This window comes from Bos indicus x Bos taurus, chromosome 16 (assembly GCF_003369695.1).
Source record: "Bos indicus x Bos taurus breed Angus x Brahman F1 hybrid chromosome 16, Bos_hybrid_MaternalHap_v2.0, whole genome shotgun sequence".
NCBI lineage: Eukaryota > Metazoa > Chordata > Mammalia > Artiodactyla > Bovidae > Bos > Bos indicus x Bos taurus.
This window is the reverse complement of record NC_040091.1, coordinates 54,030,137-54,052,366: the sequence shown is the minus strand read 5'-3', so window position 1 is coordinate 54,052,366 and position 22,230 is coordinate 54,030,137. Positions and strand designations below refer to the sequence as shown.

Below are 22,230 nucleotides of genomic sequence, written 5' to 3'. Positions count from 1 at the left end.
CCCCTGGAGGAAGGCAACCCACTCCAGTATTCTTGCCTAGAGAATCCCATGGACAGAGGAGCCTGGTTGGCTACAGTCCGTAGGGTTGCAAAGAGTTGGACACGACTGAAGCACCTTAGCAAAGGTCAGTGGCAGCATGGCTCCACATTCATCTACCCCCAGATCCAGGCTGATGGAGCAGCCTCTATTTGAGATATCTCCAGTCTCATGGCAGAGGGGAAAAGAGCATGTTGACTCACATTGGCTCCCCAAGCTTCTGTTTAGAAGTGATGCTCACTGTTTCTGCTCACCTTCCACTGGTCAGAGCAAACAAAACCTATGTCCTATCAACTAAGCTTGATGTTGACAGGACAGAGGAGAATAAGAAGAGTGGCAGATACTTGTGGTCAGTATTACAGCTAACCACACTTTCAATCATATTTTCATTTCCATTCTTGTTCAGTTGCTGAGTTGTGTTTGACTCTTTGTGACCTCATGCACTGCAGCATGCCAGGCTTCCCTGTCCTTCACCATCTCTCAGAGGTTACTCAAACTCATGTCCATCGAGTTGGTGATGCCATCCAACTATCTCATCCTCTGTTGTCCCTTTCTCCTCCTGCCTTCAATCTTTCCCAGCATCAGGGTCTTTTCTGATGAGTTAGTTCTTTGCATTAGGTGGCCAAAGTACTGGAGCTTCAACTTCAGCATCAGTTCTTCAAATGAATATTCAGGGTTGCTTTCCTTTAGTATTGACTGGTTTGATCTCCTTGCAGTCCAAGGGACTCTCAAGAGTCTTCTCCATACATCAACATGAATCCGCCACGGGTATACACATATTCCCCATCCTGAACCCCCTCCCACCTCCCTCCCCGTACCATCCCTCTGCGTCATGTATAAAAAAAAAAATTAAAAAAAAAAAAGTCTTCTTCAACACCGCAGTTCAAAAGCATCAATTCTTCAGCATTCAGCCTTCTTTATGGTCCAACTCTCACATCCATACATGACTACTGGAAAAACCACAGAAAGAAAGAAAGTGAAGTTGCTCAGTCATGTCCGACTCTTTAGGAGTCCATGGACTGTAGCCTGCCAGGCTCCTCCGTCCATGGGATTTTCCAGGCAAGAATACTGGAGTGGGTTGCCATTTCCTTCTCCAGGGGATCTTCCTGGCCCAGGGATCAAACCTATGTCTCCTGCACTGTAGGCAGACTCTTTACCATCTGACCCACCAGGGAAGCCCAAAGCTATGGAAAAACCATAGCTTTGACTATATAGATCTTTGCTGGCAAAGTAATGTCGCTGCTTTTTAATACACTCTCTAGGTTTATCATAGTTTTTCTTTCAAGGAGCAAGCATATTTTAATTTCAAGGCTGCAGTTACCATCTGCAGTGACTTTGGAGTCCAAGAAAATAAAGTCTGTCACTGTTTCCATTGTATCCCCATCTATTTGTCATGAAGTGATGGGACCGGATGCCATGATCTTAGTTTTTTGAATGTTGAGTTTTAAGCCTGTTTTTTTCACTCTCCTCTTTCACTTTCATCAAGAGGCTCTTTATGTAAGTGATGTGGTGCTAAAGAAGACTCTTGAGAGTCCCTTGGACTGCAAGAAGATCAAACCAGTCAATCATAAAGGAAATCAACCCTGAATACTCACTGAAAGGATAATTCTGAAGCTGAAGCACCCATATTTTGGTCACCTAATGTGAACAACTGACTCATTGGAAAATTCCCTGATGCTGGGAAAGATTGAGGGCAGAATAAGAAGAGGGTGTCAGAGGATGAGATGGTTGGATGGTATCACACATGTGATGGACATGAACTTGGGCAAACTCTGGGAGATGGTAAGGGATAGGGAGGCCTGGCATGCTGCAGTCCATGGGGTTGCAAAAAGTTAGACATGACTGAACAGCAGCAGCAAGTGATATGCAAATATAGTCTCCTTTTATTTATTTATTTTGGCTGCACTATGTTACTTGCAGAACCTTACTTCCCAGACCAGGGATGGAACCTGCCTCCTCCACAGTAAAAGCACAGAATCCCAACCACTGGACTACCAGGGAATTCCCTTTTATAAAAATATCTCCTTTTAGAGATAAAGCTAAAGTCTCTTTGACCACCCTCCCTCAACTCTAGTCCTTTTGATCTGGATGTATCAGCTGTTACCTTCTTTGAGGTGTGCAGGGTTGGTTTCCCAACCCTTTAAAACCTGTTGCTAGGCTTTCACATGTACAGATAGGTACCTACGAAATACAGAGTATTATTTTGTGGGATGGCTTTGCTGTATATTGTATATAACAGAGATTATTCTGAACCTGTTGTACCACTTTTTTTCACTCAACAATGTATCTTAGAAATCTAGCCTAGCAAACCATATAGATTGCTCTTGCTCTATGTAGCAACTGGATGGTAATCCATGGGATGGCTCTATTACAGTTCTTAGTCATTCCCTACAAATTTTTAGTGAACGTATCTGCATGTGCCTGCTTCTATATGTGTGATTCTCTGTGATAGATTCAAGAAGGACTGAATCTATCCCTGGCCTGACACAATTTTCCACATTAATAGATACTGTAAAGATGCCTGTTAGGGCTTCCCTGGTGGTCCAGTGGTTGGAAGTTTGCCTATTAATGCAGGGGACATGGGTTCAATCCCTGGTCTGGGAAGATCCCACGTGCCATGGGGCAACTAAGCCTGGGCACTGCAACAAAGAGTGGCCCCTACTCACCACAACTAGAGAAAGCCCAAACATAGCATCAAAGACCCAGCACAGCCAAAAATTAATAATAATAATAATAATAATAATAAAGATGTCTGTCCCATTCCCCCCTTTGCCCCAGCAGATCTCAGCTGGGAGGGAAGTAGTTGGATTGTAACCACCAATCCCAAAAACAGAAAGAAAATTGATTTTGAAAGAAAATTGAAAAGTGCTTGACACCTGGTTGCGTGCGACCTATCAGGCTGGTAGGTCTATATTTTAAAGGGAAATGTCCTTAACTCAAATGAACCTCTCCAAGAATCATCTGAGGAGTTGGGGCAGGCTGCAATGTTACTGGTGTGTTAACTCTAACATCCTTATCTTCATCTAGCAAAGTAAAGGACACCAGAGTCAACAGATTGGCTCCTCTTTCCCAGGTTGCCAAGACTCGCTATTGGCTAGATCACCCCTGCTCCAACATTGCAGCTGGTTTCTTGCAAATGGCTGTACAAGGTTGACTCTGATAAGGCAGTGCCTGGGGCTTAGTTTCAAAGCACTTCTTATTGCAGGGAAAAACCCACAAGTGTGGGTCTGCCCTCCTTATTGTGAAACAACTCCCTGCTTTGTCATCACCAAAGGATAGAGCAGTTTTAATTTTAAGTTGAAGAGACATATTGCATTCTGGGTTTGTTACAGCAGCTTCTGCAAAGAGGCAGAGTGATGGCAGACACGTAATCTATAACCAGTTGGAGGCCCGACATTTATTTAACCTTCTAAGCCCTCAGTTTTCTTGCCTTGAAATGGGGATAATCATGTTGAGCACATCTGGGTGTTTGTGTAAAGCAGGCTGAATCAATGTAAGTTGTGGTTAGGTATCTGCTGTTCAGTGGACAGTTACAGATGCGCTGGTTAGCAGACTCATAGCTTATCCCCTGGTGGGGTAACAAGCTGTTTTTGTGCTCAGGAATTCTCTATTCAAAAAGAATATACAATTGTTCCCTTTGGGATATTTTTGCCCCAATTTCCCAAATTCACTCCTCTAATACAGGGAAAGGAATGGACTTTGTTGCTAAAGCAGGCTTGGTTTAGGCACAAAGGAAAGAGAGGATTGAGCATTTATTGACCTCTTATACGTGACAGGTATTTTATGAAGTGTTTTGTAGGTGACATTTCATTGTATTCTCATAATCTTATTTCATGAAGTATAGGATATTGACTCCCAATTTTGTTTTTGCTGTTCAGTTGCTAAGTCGTGTCTGACTCTTTGTGACCCCATGGACTGCAGCACTCCAGGCTTCCCTGTCCTTCACTGTCTCCCAGACTTTGCCCAAACTAATGTCCATTGACTCAGTGATGCCATCTAACCATCTCATCCTTTGTCACCCCCTTCTCCGAGGAGGAACTAAAGAGCCTTTTAATGAGGGCAAAAGAGGAGAGTGAAAAAGTTGGCTTAAGACTCAACATTAAAAAAAATAAGATGATGGCATCTGGTCCCATCACTTCATGGCAAATAGATGGGGAAAAGGTGGAAACAGTGACAGACTTTATTTTCTTGGGCTCCAAAATCAGTGTGGATGGTGACTGCAGCCATGAAATTACTCCCAGTTTACAGATTAGGACACCAAAGCTGGCTTGACCCAGGAACTTGGTCAAAAGGAAACAGCTGATTAGAGGTGGGACTTGAAGTGGAAGCCAAATTTGTCTGAGTACTCAGCAACCCCTTCCCCCCATCCCCAATCCCATTCCTTGTGCAATAACCCGAAGCTGATTGCCCATCTTTAAGAAGTGTTTCTAGTATGTACTGGACTGGGAGAAGTCAGTTCATTATCCACCTGTGAGGTCCCACCATAGAAGGGTGCCACCTTCTCTGAAATTAGACCCTTCTCCTGTGGCTTGCCGAGTCTGCTGTAGCTCCTCCTGTGTGGTGCTGAGCAGACACCAAAAGTGTCTGAACCTATGCTGGAATAAAGTAATCCCATTTCTAATAGGTATAGGTGATTGGAAAAGCAAATGGCAATCATCTCTGGAGGAAGATAGTATCATCCTAGACCTCATACCATTTTCACATTTAGTTTTTCAGATACCAGACCTATGAGAAGAGAGAAACTAGCAATAGAAACCTACAGAAACAACAGGTAAAAAGAAAGGAAGCTGCCGGGGACCAGCCCCGGCTGATCCAGGGTACTCGAAGGAGAGACGGCGTCGGCGAGGGTCAGGATACGATAGTTTCAATTAGATATTAATTAGAGATATAAAGAGTAATAGAATAAGGATAGCTCAGTAGGAAAATTCAGTGGAGAAAAGAGGCTGAGTAGCTTGGTTTACGCGGGGGACCAATAAAACTTCAAGACAAGAAGCTTGCACCACTTACGTAGGCCGCAGGCGTCCTTCCGTTCTCCCGAAGGAGAGGAGACACTGAGGCCTCCCCGGTCGGATCTTAGAAGCCCAGGCAAAATTAGTAAGCTTGGTGGGTTCCGCGCTCCAGATGGAGACTCAGCCAGAAGGAGAGAGAGACATGGGGAGACCAGTATTTTGAGAAACTGATCCCAATTCTTTATTTTCCAGAGTCTGTTTTTATACACTAAGATGTTATACAAAAGTCACGTGGGGACAGCAGTCCTGACTTTTATTAAAGTCAGGTGCTTCACACAAATATATACAGAGGTCTTAGGGGTGTTACATCATCTTCTGGCCAGGGGGGCCTGCTGACAATTTACGACCCTCTCCTTGTGACAGCGGTCAGTCAATCAGGACACTTATTTCTCCAGGGCTGATTATTCTCAAAACAGACGCCACCCAAGTAAAGTTACATTCCTACAGGGTGAGGGTGTAGTGGGTTTTAGTTAAGGAAAGAATTTACTTAGCCTAAGGTCTAACGTGATTAATATCAAAGGTTAATTCTATATATTCATTAATGTGTGTAAGGGCAGGGGATGTGGAGACTTAGCAACAAACATTGGCTCAACAAATGAAAAACCCTTCACCAACACAATTTCTAATCAGCCCATTATACTTATACTAATAGTTTTCTAACTTCTCTAAAGAACCTGTTTTTAGAGGGTTTAAAGCATTTTGTGCCTCTCACAGTTGGGAGGCTGTGAGCAATCACATGTGGCTGGACGAGCCTGTCAGGCAGGCTAGAGAACCTTCAGAGGAGTTTGTAGGTTAAAACACTCTTGTCACACCCAAGAGTTTTTATTGACTGGAGCTCTAGGTTAACTCCTTCTCCGAAAGAGGTGGTGGGGGACAGCCCCCCGTAAAGTCAGAGGTGTAGGTGAGAGCACAAAGTAGTAAAGTAGGCAGGCTCTGGTTATGGGGGTAGATGCTCAAGGAGTTCCAGGGGGACTCCTGAGGTTCGATCCCGCCTTTGCGTTTGTCGAGCCTCCTTCCTCATGACCTTTGTCATGGGCGGAGTACCTCACTCTGGCCCCCAACAGGAAGCCACAGACTATAAAACAGCTCTGCTTATTATGTCCAAGTAAAGTCTATATATATATATATATTTATAAATATAATCTATATAAATAGAATATATAAATCTTTATATAATGGCAACCCAATCCAGTACTCTTGCCTGGAGAAGTCCCTAGAACAGAGGAGCCGGGCAGGCTATATAGTCCATTGTGTCACAAAGAGTCATACATGACTTAGTGACTAACACAATACATAACTACAATCTATAAGTCTGAAATATATAAATCTGTAGATTTTTAAACCTACAGATTTGAACATTTGTGGCAACAAGGAATAGTCTGTAATTCAGAAGTTAAAAAAAAACCTGGAATTATAAAAAGTAGCATATATACATAGATTATTAATCAAGTAAAATTTAGAACTGAAAAATGCAACAAATCAATGGACAGGTTTCATTTCACATTAGGCACACTTGAGAGAGGATGTGTGGGCTGGGATATAGATCAGAAGATACTATTCAGAAGTACAAAGAAGCAAAAGGATAGAAAATACAGAAGGGGGCCAGAGACTTTGAGGATTCAGTGAGAAAGTTGTGGCAAATATGCAGCTGGTGTTCCAGAAAGAAAGGAAGCAGAAGCAATATTTGAACATGTAATAGCTGAGAATTTCCTAAAATAGTTGAATGAGTAAATATCATATATTAAGGCATCTATATGGAATCTAGAAAAAAGGTACTGATGAACCTATTTGCAGGGCAGGAATCGAGATGCAGACACTGAGAACGGACTTGCGGACACGGGCAGGGTGGGAAGGAGAGGGTGGGGTGAATGAAAGAGCAACACTGACATATATTCACTACCATGGATAAACTAGATAGCTAGTGGGAAGCTGGTATATAGCACAGGGAGCTCAGCTCGGTGCTGTTTGATGACCTAGATGCGTGGGATAAGGGTTGGGAGGGAGTCTCAAGAGAGAGGCAATATATGTATGCATATGGCTGATTCATGTTGTTGTACAGCAGAAACTAACACAATATTGAAAAGCAATTATATTCCAATTAAAAAGACTATAAAAAGTATTTTATACTTTCCAATATGCTTATCTTTATGTGCATATTTTTGGCAAAGTCTCTAAAATACTGATGCAAAAGGGCTGATCAACAATGCCACATTTTGGCTGTCTGAAAAGACTAATAAAATTTATCATTATCTACTGAGACCAATACAGAAAAAAACGTGCAAGAGTAAATTCTAGAAATAAAAAAGGGACTCCATCAGAGATCCTAGAAATACTTAAAAAAACAAGGGGACATTATGAACAACGTACAACCCCAAATTTGAAAATTTAGATGCAATGTGTAAATTCCTAGAAAAACACAACTCGCCAAATGGACACAAAAGGAAAGAGAAAAATGAGATTAGTTTTGTAACTAATAACAAATATTAAGTCTACAATGAAAAGCCTTTAAACAAAGATAAACAAAACAAAAATCTCCTGGCCCAGATGCCTTGACTTACTTAATATTTAGGGATTAAACACATTAATCTTATGTAAACTGTCCTGGAGAATATAAAAAGTAGGCATATTCTTTCTGCGAGGTTAACTTAATCATAATAATAAAATCTCAAAAAAATTGCGCAAATGAAACATTCAGGCTACAAAAGTCTTACTCATGGATATAGAAACAAAACATTTCTAAAAAACATTTGGCAAGCAGAATCCAGAAATATTAGAAAAAGATACTATATCGTGATCATATATACGACAGTTTATACTAGAAATTAACGTTGCAGAATTAATCAATATAATTTATCACATTAATGGATTCAATGAAGGAAACTGTGATTATCTTAATAGATGCAAATAATTAAATATTATTTATGAAAGCTGTCTCAGCAAATTTAGAATAGAAGGAAACTTCTTGAACTCAATAAATGGCATTTACAAAAACATCATCCTTAATAGAAAACATTAAACTTTTTTCCTTACTAGGAATAGGACAAGAGTTGCTCATGTCATTTTTAATCAACACTGTACTGGTGAAAGTGAAAGTGAAGTTGCTCAGTCGTGTCCAACTCTTTGCGACCCCGTGGACTGTAGCCTACCAGGCTCCTCTGTCCATGGGATTCTCCAGGCGAGAATACTGGAGTGGGTTGCTATTTCCAGCCAATGTAAAAAACAAGTATAAAACCAATTAGAATTGGAAAAGAAGAAATAGAATAGTTGTTACTTGCAGATGTTATATTCCTGCATGCATCTTGCAGGCAGATGCTATATTCCTGCATTCTTTGAGAGAATCTACTGGGAAAGTACTAGAATTAATAAGGAATCTCAAAGAATCTACAGGGAAAGTACTAGAATTAATAAGATAATTAACAAAGTTGATGGCTATAAAGTTATTGTTTTAAAAAATTAACTATTTTAATATATAGACAATAATCAGAAAATGAAATAAAAATAATTCGTTTAAGTAGCATAAAATATAAAATACATAGAAACAGGAGATAGCAAGACAGTAAAAAGAACTCACAGAATGAGAGAAAATATTTGTAAAACTTATATCTGACAAGGGATTAATACTCAGAATTTAAAGAACTTCTACAACTCACTCCCACACACATCCACAAACATCCCCCCCCACACACACAATTTAAAAATGGGCAAAAGACATTTCTCCAAAGAAGATATACAAATGGGCAATAAGCACAGAAAAGATGATCAATACCCTTTGTGTGTGTTAGTCACTCAGTCATGTCCAACTCTCTGAGACCCCACGGACTATAGCCCATCAGGTTCCTCTGTCCATAGAATTCTCCAGGCAAAAATACCATCCATTTTTTTCTCCAGGGGATCTTCCCAACCCAGGGATTGAACCCACGTACATCTCCTGCACTGAGGCAGATATTGGGAAAATACAAATTGAAACTACAATGAGGTACTACCTTACACCTATTAGGATACGTTATCACACACACACACACACACACAAAAAAAAAAAGAAAGAAAAAAGAAACATAGCAAAAAGAAAAAATAACAAGTGTTGGCAAAGAAATGGAGAAACAAGAACCCTGTGCATTGCTGGTGGGAAAGTAAAAATGGTGTGGTTGCTGTGTAAAATAGTTTTTTGGGGCTAATTCCATTCTTAGGTGAAAACTCAGTAGAGTGTAGGTCAAACAGCTATTTGTAAACCAATTTTCACAGCTGTATTATTCACATAGCTGAAAGGTGAAAACAGTCCAAATGTCCATCAACAGATCAAGAAAGTGTGATGTATACACACACACATACACGCAAAATAGAATATTATTATTCAGCCATAAAAATCCAGCACTGAGGACTCTGCAGCAAGAGAGACCTTGTTTCAAAGATAGGTTATTTCATGCAGTTTGACTACTTAATTTCTGTCTCTTCGTGTGTCATTTTTAACTAAATAAACTCATAGAGTTTTGCATCCAAAAAAAAGGAATGAAATTCTGACACATGCTACAACATGGATGGATCTAGAAAACATTAAGTTAAGCGAAATAAGTTATGAGGTATGTGGAGCAGTCAAATTCACGGAGATGAGAAAGTAGAAAAGAGGTCACTTGAGGGATGATGGAATGGGGAGCAATAATTAACCATTATTGCTTAATAGGTACATAATTTCTGTTTGGGATGATTAAAAATTCTAGAAAACGTGGAGTAATGGAAACAAAGACTTATACACTGTTGACAGGATGCATAATAAATTGATGTAATGCTTTGGAAAATATTAGTTTGGCATTGTCTAGCAAAGTTAAGGCATGCATACCCTATGACCCAGAAAACCTGCTCCTAGGTATATATCCAAGAGCAGAGGTTTTCACAGCTTGGTCCATGAACCCCTGGAGATCCCCAGGCTCCTTTCAGGAGATCTTCAATGTCAATACTATTCCAGGTGGCATAGTGTTAAAGAATGTGCCTGCCAATGCAGGAGACTCAAGAGACTCGAGTTCAATCCCTGGGTTGGGAAGATCCCCTGGAGAAGGAAATGGTAACCTACTTCAGTATTCTCGCCTGGGAAATTCCATGGACAGAGAGGCCTGGGGAGCTATAGTCCATGGGGTCTCAAAGAGTCAGATACGACTGAGCGACTGAGTATGCCTTCTTAATAATATTAAGGTACTATTCGCCTTTTCCCATATTCTTGGCATTTGCATTGACAGTACAAAAGTGATGGTGGGTAAAACTGCAAGAGCCTGTGCATAAATCAGAGCAGTGCCATTATCAGTTATATTTTTCACCATCACACACTTGCAGTTTAAAAAAAAAACCACTAGTTTCACATAGAGTGTCCTTGATGAAGAAGTAGAAATTATTAATTTTATTAAATCTCAACATTTGAGCAGACATCTTTTTTACATGCTGTGTGAGGATATGGGAAGGACACGTGTGAGAAAGCACTGCTGTGGCATGTCCACATTCAATGGTTCTCTTGAGAAAGAACGCTGTGTGTGCAATTGTTTGGGGTGTGAGCGAAGTGAGTTGGGCTTTTTTTTGTACCTTGTGGGATTTTAGTTCCTTGACCAGTGATCAACCTGAGCCCCTTTCAGTGGAAGCACAGAGTCCTAACCGTTGGGCAGCCAGGGAATTCCCAGGGCTTTTTTTTTTTTTTTTTTTTTAAATGAAACTTTTAGTTGGAAGAAAAATTGGCAGACAAAACCATGGTTATTAGAGTTGGAACATTTGCCAAATATGTTTTAAAAAATGAATGACGAAAGGCTCTCACTTCAAAGAAAGCGATAGTCAGTAGTTATTGCCAATAATAAAACTTTGAGCTTTCAAGCTAAACCTAGAATTTTGGGAAAACCTGTATCTAGCAATATGACTTTGTCAACTTCCTACTATGTGCTTTTCTGATGATATCAGTAGGGATATTAGCAAATGTGACTTTGGGGAATATTGTATAATGAAACATGTTAACATTTGGAAGATCTATCTACACAGCTCTATAAAATAATATTTTCCAAAAGACCACCATGATGTTACAAAATTAAAAGTAGGTTAAAGATCTATCCAAAGCACAAGATCAACCAGTGGATTTTAATATAGTACAGCTCAAAGAGTTCATTGAGTAGTAGACTTCATTCAGACTCCACAGTGCAATTAACCTTTGAAAACTGCCACTTGGGGACTCCCCTAGCAATCCAGTGGTTAAGACTGTGCATGTCCCTTGCAGGAGACATGGGTTCCATCCCTGGTCTCAAAGTGGGATCCCACACACTGCAAGACATGGCCAAGAAAAAAAAAAAGCAAACCAAACAATTTCAAAGGCTAGTTAAATTATTCTCTCTCTTCTAACCACATATCTCTGTAAGACTGATTTTCTCCTTTAAACTAAACAGCATACTCCAATAGATCAAAAGTTTGCTGTTACTTATAAATTAATAAATATTAATATATAATATAATTCATTGGATTGGCCAATTCTGTGGTGTAAATATTCCTACCATGACCAATTTCAAGTAGCCAACATGACTAGAATGTAGTGTTAGCTCTCACAAACTGGTACAATCTGGCTCCAGACCACTAATATAATCCACACTTTAAGAAGTCTTGTGAGTCTTCTATAGGTTTCATGAGACTAAAAATTTGAAAGAACACTGCTTTAGAAAAATGGCAATATCTGGCCATCAGGATACTTGTTCTGTGCCCCGCAAACTTATAGGAACCACAGCTACAAGGGCTTCCCTGGTGACTCAGGTGGTAAAGAATCTGCCTGCAATGTGAGAGACCTGGCTTCAATCCCTGGGTTGGGACAATCCCCTGGAGAAGGGCATGGCAACCCACTCCAGTATTTTTTCCTGGAGAATTCCCATGGACAGAGGAGCCTGGTGGGCTACAGTCCATAGGATCACACAGAGTTAGTCATGACTGAGCACCTAGGCACAGCACAGCTTCATGCAACACAGATGATTCTTAAAAACATTAACTGTATTGAGGAAAAGAAATCAGACTCAGATGAATACATGCTATAGGATTCCATTTATGGAAAGCATGGAATTTATTATAACTAAATTGACTATAAACCATTTCATTTATTTTAAATGTAATTTTTCATGTTTGTGTTACACTTTATAATAAGAAGTTTTTTATAATGGAATCATACAGAACACATAGCTCTCCTGTGTTTTGATTGGAAGGACATCCCGTCTTACTGGCTTAAGCCCTACTCAAACTATAGTCCTGCCAAATAGAAGTTTGCTCTGTTCTATCTACCATGCCCTTTCCTTGCCACATACTTTGTTTCAATATGGAACAAATAGTTGCCTGGAATTCCTCTACTTTAGTTTCAAGGTCATTGGAAAACACTTTCTCTGAATTGCCTGCTTGAAATCGAATGTCTTTACTTATGGCAAGCAAGACTACTAAAAAAGAAGAACTAAAGAGCCTCTTGATGAAAGTGAAAGAGGAGAATGAAAAAGTTGGCTTAAAACTCAACACTCAAATAACTAAGATCATGGCATCCGGTCCCATCACTTCATGGCAAATTGATGGGGAAATAATGGAAACAGTGACAGACTTTATTTTTTGGGGGGGCTCCAAAATCACCACAGATGGTGACTGCAGCCATGAAATTAAAAGACACTTGCTCCTTGGAAGAAAAGCTGTGACCAACCTAGACCATATATTAAAAAGCAGAGACATTACCTTTTAAAGGTCCATCTAGTCAAAGCTATGGTTTTGCCAGTAGTCATCTATGGATGTGAGAGTTGGACTATAAAGAAAGCTGAATGCCAAAGAATTGATGCTTTTGAACTGTGGTATTGGAGAAGACTCTTGAGAGTCCCTTGGACTACAAGGAGATCCAAACCAGTCAATCCTCAAGGAAACCAGTCCTGAATATTCATTGGAAGGACTGATGCTGAAGCTGAAACTCCAATACTTTGGTCACCTGATGTGAAGAACTGACTCATTGGAAAAGACTCTGATGCTGGGAAAGATTGAAGGCAGGAAGAGAAGAGGATGACAGAGGATGAGATAGTTGGATGTCATCACTGACTCAATGGACATGAGTTTGAGCAAGCTCCGGGAGTTGGTGATGGACAGGGAAGCCTGGTGTACTGTAGTCCATGGGGTTGCAAGGAGTTGGACATGACTGAGAGACTGAACTAAACTGAAAATAAGACTACAGTGTGCTGCTTCTTTAAAGTGAAGCCACTTAGTTGTGTCCGATTCTTTGTGACCCCATGGACTATAGCCTACCAGGCTCCTCCATCCATGGGATTTTCCAGGCAAGAGTGCTGAAGTGGGCTGCCATTTCCTTCTCCAGGGGATCTTCCCAACCCAGGAATTGAACCCGGGTCTCCTACATTGCAGACAGACACTTTACCATCTGAGCCACCAGGGGAGCCTACTGATTTCTTTCTTAACCATATATTGCAAGGCATCTTCCTATGTCAGCATTTAACAGCTACAGGGTATTTCATCATATGATATGCCACAGTTTGTTGAGCCAGCCCTCCATTGGTATATATCTAGATGGTTGGTTCTTGATTTTTTGGCTTAATGAATAAGCAAAGTCATGGTTTTTATTCCAGTGGACTGAGCTCTATTGGGATGGAGCCCTGGTCTAGCCACTGATGCATTGTACTAATAATTCCAGGTCAGTGCTCTGAATGTAGCATACGCTTGATAGAATGGCTGTGGAATGAATGAATGAAGATGATCTGAATGAATCATATTTATTAGCATTCTTCCTGGAAGCCCCTTAGGCAAAGGGGCAGAGGAGCAATGAACAGAGCCCAGTGGTAAAACGACTGAATCAGAATGGATTTAAATCTCAGGTCTCCAGATGTGTGACTTGAGGTAGCTACTTAATCCCTCTTTACTTCAGTGTCCTCATCCATAAAATGGGTACAGTTATGGCACCTGCTTCATAGGACTCTTTGAGGGTTAAACAAGTGAGTACATGTAAAGGTCTCAGCATGGGCCTAGCACGTCAGCATTCATTAAACGGTAGAATGTAATTATCTCAGCTCATCTAGGTATTAAAATCTAGCATGCATGATACCTCTTGGTAACCAGGAAGTTACATGACATGGAAACCAGGTCCTTCTGGCTCCTGCTTTTGTGGTGACTGCTGTTGGTTTGATTTACTTTTTTAACATCAATTTTGCTTCTGAGGAATCAGCTGCCCCCTTAAGGAGAGTATTTATACTCACAGTCTATCACCATGGAGATTGTCAACAGTACGGAATCCAAGACCACATCACCTCTTTCTGGAGGCTGAAAGTGGACTCTCAGGGCCCTTTAATCCTGCAAATTTAGCTGGGTGTCATCTCCATTCTGACTGCTGAAAAGAAAAAAAGGCACCCCAAACTCAGCAGCTTCATAACATCTCCCACCCTGAAACCTTAAACTGTGTCAAGTCAAAGAAGCTTGGGACAAATGCAGTTTCTTACTGCCGTAAGTCCACAGTCATCCTCCACGCCGAGCTGGAAGATTGAGACCAAGTATTCAACCAGAGTGCTCACTGGAAACTGGACAGAGGAGAGGAGGAAGGTAAGTAAAAAGAAGGTGGACAGAGGGCTCAGAAGGAGACCTGGCAGGGAGGATGAGTGAGAGCACTGTGTGCGTGTGTGCTCAGTCACTCAGTCCTGTCCAACTCTCTGCGACCCCGTGAATTGTAGCTCGCCAGGTTCCTCTGTCCATGGAATTTTCCAGGTAAGAAAAGAGTGGGTTGCCATTTCCTACTCCAAGGGATCTTCCCGACTCAGAGATCCATCCCTTGTCTCCTGCATTAGCAGGCAGATTCTTTACCACTGTACCACCCGAGGGTATTATTATTATTTCTAAATCAAGGACCACAAATACTTGGATCTTAAGAAGGTGGCATTAGGAACTCTGTGCAGAGAGACTCCCTAACACAGAGGAGTTATATTCAAGCAGTTATCAAAGTCCCCATTTATATCTTGAAAACATCATAGTACAGGTGTCAATAAGGTTGTGCCTTGAAGTTCTATAGTCAGTGGAGTGTCTCTACGCATCTGATATTCTCTGTTCCTAATTTAGCTGCATCTTGATTTGAAGAACATCTGCTCTCCCTGGGCTGGTCCTTCCAGATGTATTACCTGTCAAGGCAGGCTTGACACTCCTTGTCTTCATGTCCAGGTGCTCTCTGGCGCCTGTTCCACAACTTTGCCCTGCCTGCGCATTTCACCTTTCACTTTCAAAACAGAACAGGCGTGTTCTTGTTGTTCCCATGTATCTTAAAGACCATCTCAAAATACTTTTCCTAAATTGACCTGCATAAAATTGAGTATCTTCGTTTGTGGCAATCAAGACTGACCCACATAAGTTTCTGCAGAGACATCTAGACATCTTCATATCTTCTTGGAAAATAGTCAAAGGAAAGAGGGTGAGACAGAATTGGTAGCTTTGGTGTAAGTGTGGGGAAGGTTAATAGTGACTTCTGAGAGCTAGAAAAGGCTCCTTTCATGTGGGAACCTTAGCATTTGTCACCCTTCTGGTCAGACATAGCTTTGGGCCATTTTTTAGCTCTGACTGCACTTGTTTTTGTTTGTGGAATAGGTGTGTGTGTGTAATCCAAGAGCAAGAAAGAATGGTTAAGCATTCTTTCGGGTAGGCAAAGCAGTACCCGGGGAGATTATGGGCTGATCCTACACTGACTGAGAGGAGATTGCATAAAGAGAGCAGAGTAAGAAAGCTATGGTACATTTACCCAATGGAGTATATTAAAAAGAATACATTTGAATCAGTTCTAATGAGGTGGATGAAACTGGAGCCTATTATACAGAGTGAAGTAAGCCAGAAGGAAAAACATCAATACAGTATACTAACGCATATATATGGAATTTAGAAAGATGGTAACAATAACCCGGTGTACGAGACAGCAAAAGAGACACTGATGTATAGAACAGTCTTATGGACTCTGTGGGAGAGGGAGAGGGTGGGAAGATTTGGGAGAATGACATTGAAACATGTAAAATATCATGTAAGAAACGAGTTGCCAGTCCAGGTTCGATGCACGATACTGGATGCTTGGGGCTAGTGCACTGGGACGACCCAGAGGGATGGTATGGGGAGGGAGGAGGGAGGAGGGTTCAGGATGGGGAACACATGTATACCTGTGGCGGATTCATTTTGATATTTGGCAAAACTAATACAATTATGTAAAGTTTAAAAATAAAATAAAATTTAAAAAAAAAAAAAGAGAGCAGAGTTGGAGCAATTTCAGAAAGATGGCAGACTAAGAAGTTCCAGGTCCCTTCTTTTCCCACGGAAACACCAGTTCAGTTCAGTTCAGCCACTCAGTCGTGTCCGACTCTTTGCGACCCCATGAATCGCAGCACACCAGGCCTCCCTGTCCATCACCAACTCCCGGAGTTCACTCAGACTCACGTCCATCGAGTCAGTGATGCCATCCAGCCATCTCATTCTCTGTCGTCCCCTTCTCCTCCTGCCCCCAATCCCTCCCAGCATCAGAGTCTTTTCCAATGAGTCAACTCTTTGCATGAGGTAGCCAAAGTACTGGAGTTTCAGCTTCAGCATCATTCCCTCCAAAGAAATCCCAGGGCTGATCTCCTTCAGAATGGACTGGTTGGATTTAAAAAGCAACTATTAGCCTAATTGAAACAAATATATGGGAGCTCTGGAAAACAAAGGTCTACAGCAAAAAAATCAAATGCCCATTTTAGAGAAAGCCACATTCAAAATAGTAGGAAACTCCATGGTGTTTTTACCTGCCCTCCCCCATTCCTGCCCCAGCACAGCACAGTGCAGTGTGGGGGAAGCAGTGGCCCAGCTCCCAGTTCCCTCCCTGGAACACAGAGGGAGTGGAGCAACACTGTAACTTGTCTGGAAACTGCCGGAGGGATTGGTCTCTGTTTTGCTAACTCAGAGCTCAAACAGGAAAAAGTGGATGGTTCATATTTCAGGCCAGGAAGAGCTTGGAAAGCAGTAGTGGTCAACAGCTAGTGAAAGCTGCCAGGGGACTACAAGTTTGCAAAGGTCTGGGGGTAAGAAATTATAGGTAGAGGAATGCAACAGAACATCTAAGACTCTGAAAAGAAACCAGAGAGAGGCTTCTTGGAAAAATAAAGGAATTTTAAAGCAGCTATGTTTACAAGGAGAAATAAAAAGCACAGATACACACAGACACAGAGTCGTAGGCAGGATGCATGCTCATGTTCAGAAAAGTCCAAAGAAGAATTAAAACCTTCATACCTGACTGACTCCAAGGCTCAGAACATGCCCACTACTTAGTAGAGATCTTTCCTTGTGTGGAGCCAGTCTGCAGAGACCAGGAGAGATGGCTATTTTTCTCTCAAGTGCTCAGTGTTAAAAAAAAAAAAAAAATAAGACTTAAAAAGAAACAAGAAAAGATGGTCCACTCAAAGGAAAAAAATTAAGTGGCAGAAACAGTCCCTGAAGAAACACAGGCAGCAGTAGTACCAGAGAAAAACTAAAAAACAAAACAACAACAAAAAGAAACCTGTCTTAAATATACTTAAAAAGCTAAAAGGAAGTGTGGACAAAGAATTGAAGGAAATCAGGAAAATAATATATAAGCAAAATGAGAATATTAGTGAAAGATAGAAGTTCTAAAAAGGAATCAAACAAAAATGTGTGTGTGTGTGTGTACTCAGTTGTGTCTGACTGTGACCCCATAGACCGTAGCCCACCAGGCTCCCCTGTCCATGGAATTCTCCAGGCAAGAATACTGGAGTGGGTTGCCATTTCCTCTTCCAGGGGATATTCCTGACCCAGGGATCAAAGCCACGTCTCCTGCATTCGCAGGCAGATTCTTTATCCCTGAGTCACCTGGGAAGACCAAATAAAAATAAAGGAATTGAAATATACAGTAACGTTTATGAAAAAAAATTCACTAGAGACATTCAAAAGTGGGTTTGAACAGACAGAAGTAAGAATCAGAAAACTTGAAGATAGACTGTTTGAAATTATTGAGCCTAGGTAGCAAAAAGAGAAATGAATAAAGAAACATGAGCAGAGACCAAAGACTTGTGGGACACCCTCAAGCTGACATATACTGACTATGGGATAAATTAAAAGAGAAAGGGGCAGAGAGATTATTTGAATAAATAATGACTGAAAACTTCCCACACTAGATATGGATCTACAAATCCCAGAAGCTCAGTGGAGACCAAATAAGTTAAATCCCTAGATACTCACACAGAGACAATTATAATCAATCTGTTGAAAGTCAAAGAAAAGGAGAGAATCTTCAAAACAGCAAGAGAAAAATGACTCATCGCATACAAGGGAGCCCTAATAAGATTATCATTAGATTTTTCAGCAGAAACTTTGGTGGTCAGAAAACAGTGGGGTGATATGTTTAAAGGGCTTAGTCCCCACAAACCAAAACCTAAACAAAACCAAGCCCCACACCCCAAAAAACCCCATCCCACTATTGACTGAGAATAGCTTAGCCAACAAAACTTTCCTTCAAAAATGGAGAAATAAAAACATTCCCAGATAAACAGAAGCTGAGGGAGTACTGCTACATCTTCCCTACAGGAAGTGCTAATGGGAGTCCTTGAAGTTAGTATGGAGAAATGGTAAATTGTAACTTGAAGTTATATGAAAATATAAAGACCCCTGGTAAAGATAAATGCACAAATATAGACGCCATCATTATTGTACTTTTGGTTTGTAATTCCATTATTTTCTACACAATTAAAAAACACAAAACCATAAAATATTATAAATTAATGTTAATGGGTACACAGTATATCAACATGTAATTTGTGACATCAATAACATAAAATGAGGGAGGGCAAAGCTATATCAGAGTGGGTTTTTATTAATGAGTTAACGCAAGATAGTATGAATTTTAAATAGATTGTTATGCAATTTGGATGGACATAGAGATTATCATACTGAGTGAAGTAAGTCACATAGAGAAATAATATATGACATCCCTTATACAGAATCTAAAAAGAAATGATACAAATGAACTTATTTACAAAGCAGAAACAGACTCACAGACTTAGAGAATGAATTTATGGTTCCCAGTGCGGGAAGGGAGGGGAGAATGGATAATTAGGGAGTGTGGGATAAACATGTACACACTGCTATATTTAAAATGAATAACCAACAAGGACCTACTATATAGCCCAGGGAACTCTGCTCCAGGTTATGTGGCAGCCTGGACTGGAGGAGAGTTTGGGGGAGAATGGATACATGTGTATGGATGGTTGAGTCCCTTTGCTGTCCACCTGAAACTATCACATTATTAATCAGCTATACTCCAGTATAAAATAAAAAGATGAAAAATTAATTAAAAAATAAGATAGATCACTATAAATTTAAGATGTTATGTATAATTCCCATGATAACTACAAAGAAAATCTCTCTAAAATATACACAAGAGGAAATGAGAAAGAAAAATAGACCACTACTAAAAATTAAATAAACACAAAGAAAAGTAGTAATGGTGAAAATGAGGGGCAAAAAGCCCTATAAGACAAAAAAGAAAACAAATAACAAAACGGTAAAAGTAAATAACAGTAATTACTTTATTTTTTCTTTTTTTTCAGTAATTACTTTAAATGTAAATAGATTAAATGCTCATCAAAAGAGATTTGCAGAATGGGGGGAAAAAACATGATTTTTTTTCATCCACCATCTATGAGACTGTTTTTAGATCTAAGGACATGCAAAAGTTGAAAATAAAAGACTAGAAAAAGATATTCCCTGCAAATATCAGCTCAAAGAGAATGAGGTGGCACTGTATTAATTTCATAGAAAATGAAGTCTAAGTAAAAAAATGTTACAAGAGCCAAAGAAGAGGAGGGTATATTGAAGAAAGGATCATGAAGAAATAGAAAGTATGAATAGACATATAACTAGTAAGAAAATTGAATCAGTAATCAAAGAGCTCCCCAAAATAAAAGCCCAGGACTAGATGGCTTCACTGGTGAATTCTACTTAGCTTTTAACTACTTTAACACAGGGCTTCCCTGGTAGCCAAGATCTGCCTGCAGTACAGAAGACCCCGGTTCCATTTCTGGGTCAGAAAGATATGCTGGAGAAGGGACAGGCTACCCACTCCAGTATTCTTGGTGGCTCAGCTGGTAAAGAATCCATCTGCAATGCGGGAGACCTGGGCTTGATCTCTGGGTTGGGAAGATCCTCTGGAGAAGGAAACACCCACCCACTCCAGTATTCTGGCCTGGAGAACTCCATGGACTGTATAGTCCATGGGGTCACAAAGAGTTGGACACAACTGAGTGACTTTCACTTCACCTTAACATAATAAAGACCATATATGAAAAGCCCAGCTACAATCATACCCATGCAAAGGAATGAAGTTGGACACCTACCTCACACCATATTCAAAAATTAATTCAAAATGAATCAAAGACCTATATGTAAGGTCTTTAGGTCTATATGTAAGACCTAAAATTATAAAACTCTTAGAAGAAAACAGGAGAAAAGCTACATGACATTGAATTTGGCACTGACTTCTTGGATATGACACCCTAAACATAGACAACAAGAGAAAAAATAGATAAACTGGACTTCACCAAAATTAAACTTTATGTATGAAAGAATTTATTATCAAGAGTGAAAGCAGGCTCTTGCAGAGAGATATTTGCATGTTTATATTATTAACAGCATTATTCACAGGAACTGGAAGGTAGAAGTAATTCAGTGAGGAATGGATAAGCAAAATAGAGCATATACATACAATGGAATATTACTCAATCTTTAAGAGAAAGGAAATTATGAAACATGCTACCGTGTAGATAAACCTTGAAGACACTAAGTTAAGAGCAATGTTCAGTTCAGTTCAGTTGCTTAGTCATGTCTGACTCTTTGCAACCCCATGGACTGCAGCACACCAGGCCTCCCTGTCCATCACCAACTCCTGGAATTTACTCAAACTCATGTCTGTTGAGTCACTGATGCCATCCAAAGATGTCATCCTCCGTTGTCCCTTTCTCCTTCTACCTTCAATCTTTCCCAGCATCAGGGTCTTTTCAAATGAGTCAGCTCTTTCATCAGGTGGCCAAAGTATTGGAGTTTCAGCTTCAACATCAGTCCTTCCAATGAATATTCAGGACTGATTTCCCATAGGATGGCCTTGTTGGATCTCCTTGCAGTCCAAGGGACTCTCAAGAGTCTTCCAACACCACAGTTCAAAAGCATCAATTCTTCAGTGCTCAGCTTTCTTCACAGTCCAACTCTCACATCTATTCATGATCACTGGATAAACCATAGCCTTGACTAGATGGACCTTTGTTGGCAAAGCAATGTCTCTGCTTTTTAATATGCTGTCTAGGTTGGTCATAACTTTTCTTCCAAGGAGCAAGTGTCTTTTAATTTCATGGCTGCAGTCACCATCTTCAGCAATTTTAGAGCCCCCCAAAATAAAATCTCTTACTGTTTTGACTGTTTCCCCATCTATTTGCCATCAAGTGATGAGACTGGATGCCATGATCTTAGTTTTCTGAATGTTGAGGTTTAAGCCAACTTTTTCACTCTCCACTTTCACTTTCATCAAGAGACTCTTTAGCTCTTTTTCACTTTCTGCCATAAGAGTGGTGTCATCTGCATATCTGAGGTTATTGATATTTCCTCCAGCAATCTTGATTCCAGCTTGTGCTTCATCCAGCCCAGTGTTTTTCATGATTTACTCTGCATATAAGTTAAATAAGCAGGGTGACAATATACAGCCTTGATGTACTCCTTTTCCTATTTGGAACCAGTCTGTTGTTCCGTGTTCAGTTCTAACTGTTGCTTCCTGACCTGCATACGGGTTTCTCAAGAGGCAGGTCAGGTGGTCTGGTATTTCCATCTCTTTCAGAATTTTCCACGGTTTGTTGTGATCCACCCAGTCAAAGGCTTTGGCAGAGTCAAAAAGCAGAAATAGATGTTTTTCTGGAACTCTTGCTTTTTTGATGATCCAGTGGATGTTAGCAATTTGACCTCTGGTTCCTCTGCCTTTTCTAAAACCAGCTTGAACATCTGGAAGTTCACAATTCACATACTGTTGAAACACAGCTTGGAGAATTTTGAGCATTACTTTACTAGTGTGTGAGATGAGTGCAATTGTGTGGTAGTTTGAACATTCTTTGGCATTGCCTTTCTTTGGGATTTAAATGAAAACTGACCTTTTCTAGTCCTGTGGCCA

At 40.4% G+C, this 22,230-nt stretch overlaps 1 protein-coding gene across 2 annotated transcripts in view; it reads left to right on the top strand.

Annotated features, from left to right (window-relative positions):
* The first annotated feature begins 14,283 nt into the window (after window positions 1-14,283).
* The window catches only part of C16H1orf158 (chromosome 16 C1orf158 homolog), a 32,005-nt gene continuing 24,058 nt past the window's right edge, over window positions 14,284-22,230 (top strand). The window contains exon 1 of one of the 2 annotated variants that reach the window (XM_027564088.1): window positions 14,284-14,612. In XM_027564088.1, the coding sequence (XP_027419889.1) occupies window positions 14,499-14,612 (114 nt within the window). In that variant the 5' untranslated portion in view covers window positions 14,284-14,498. The remainder of the gene's footprint in view (window positions 14,613-22,230) is intronic. The other variant, XM_027564087.1, reaches the window with a different exon arrangement.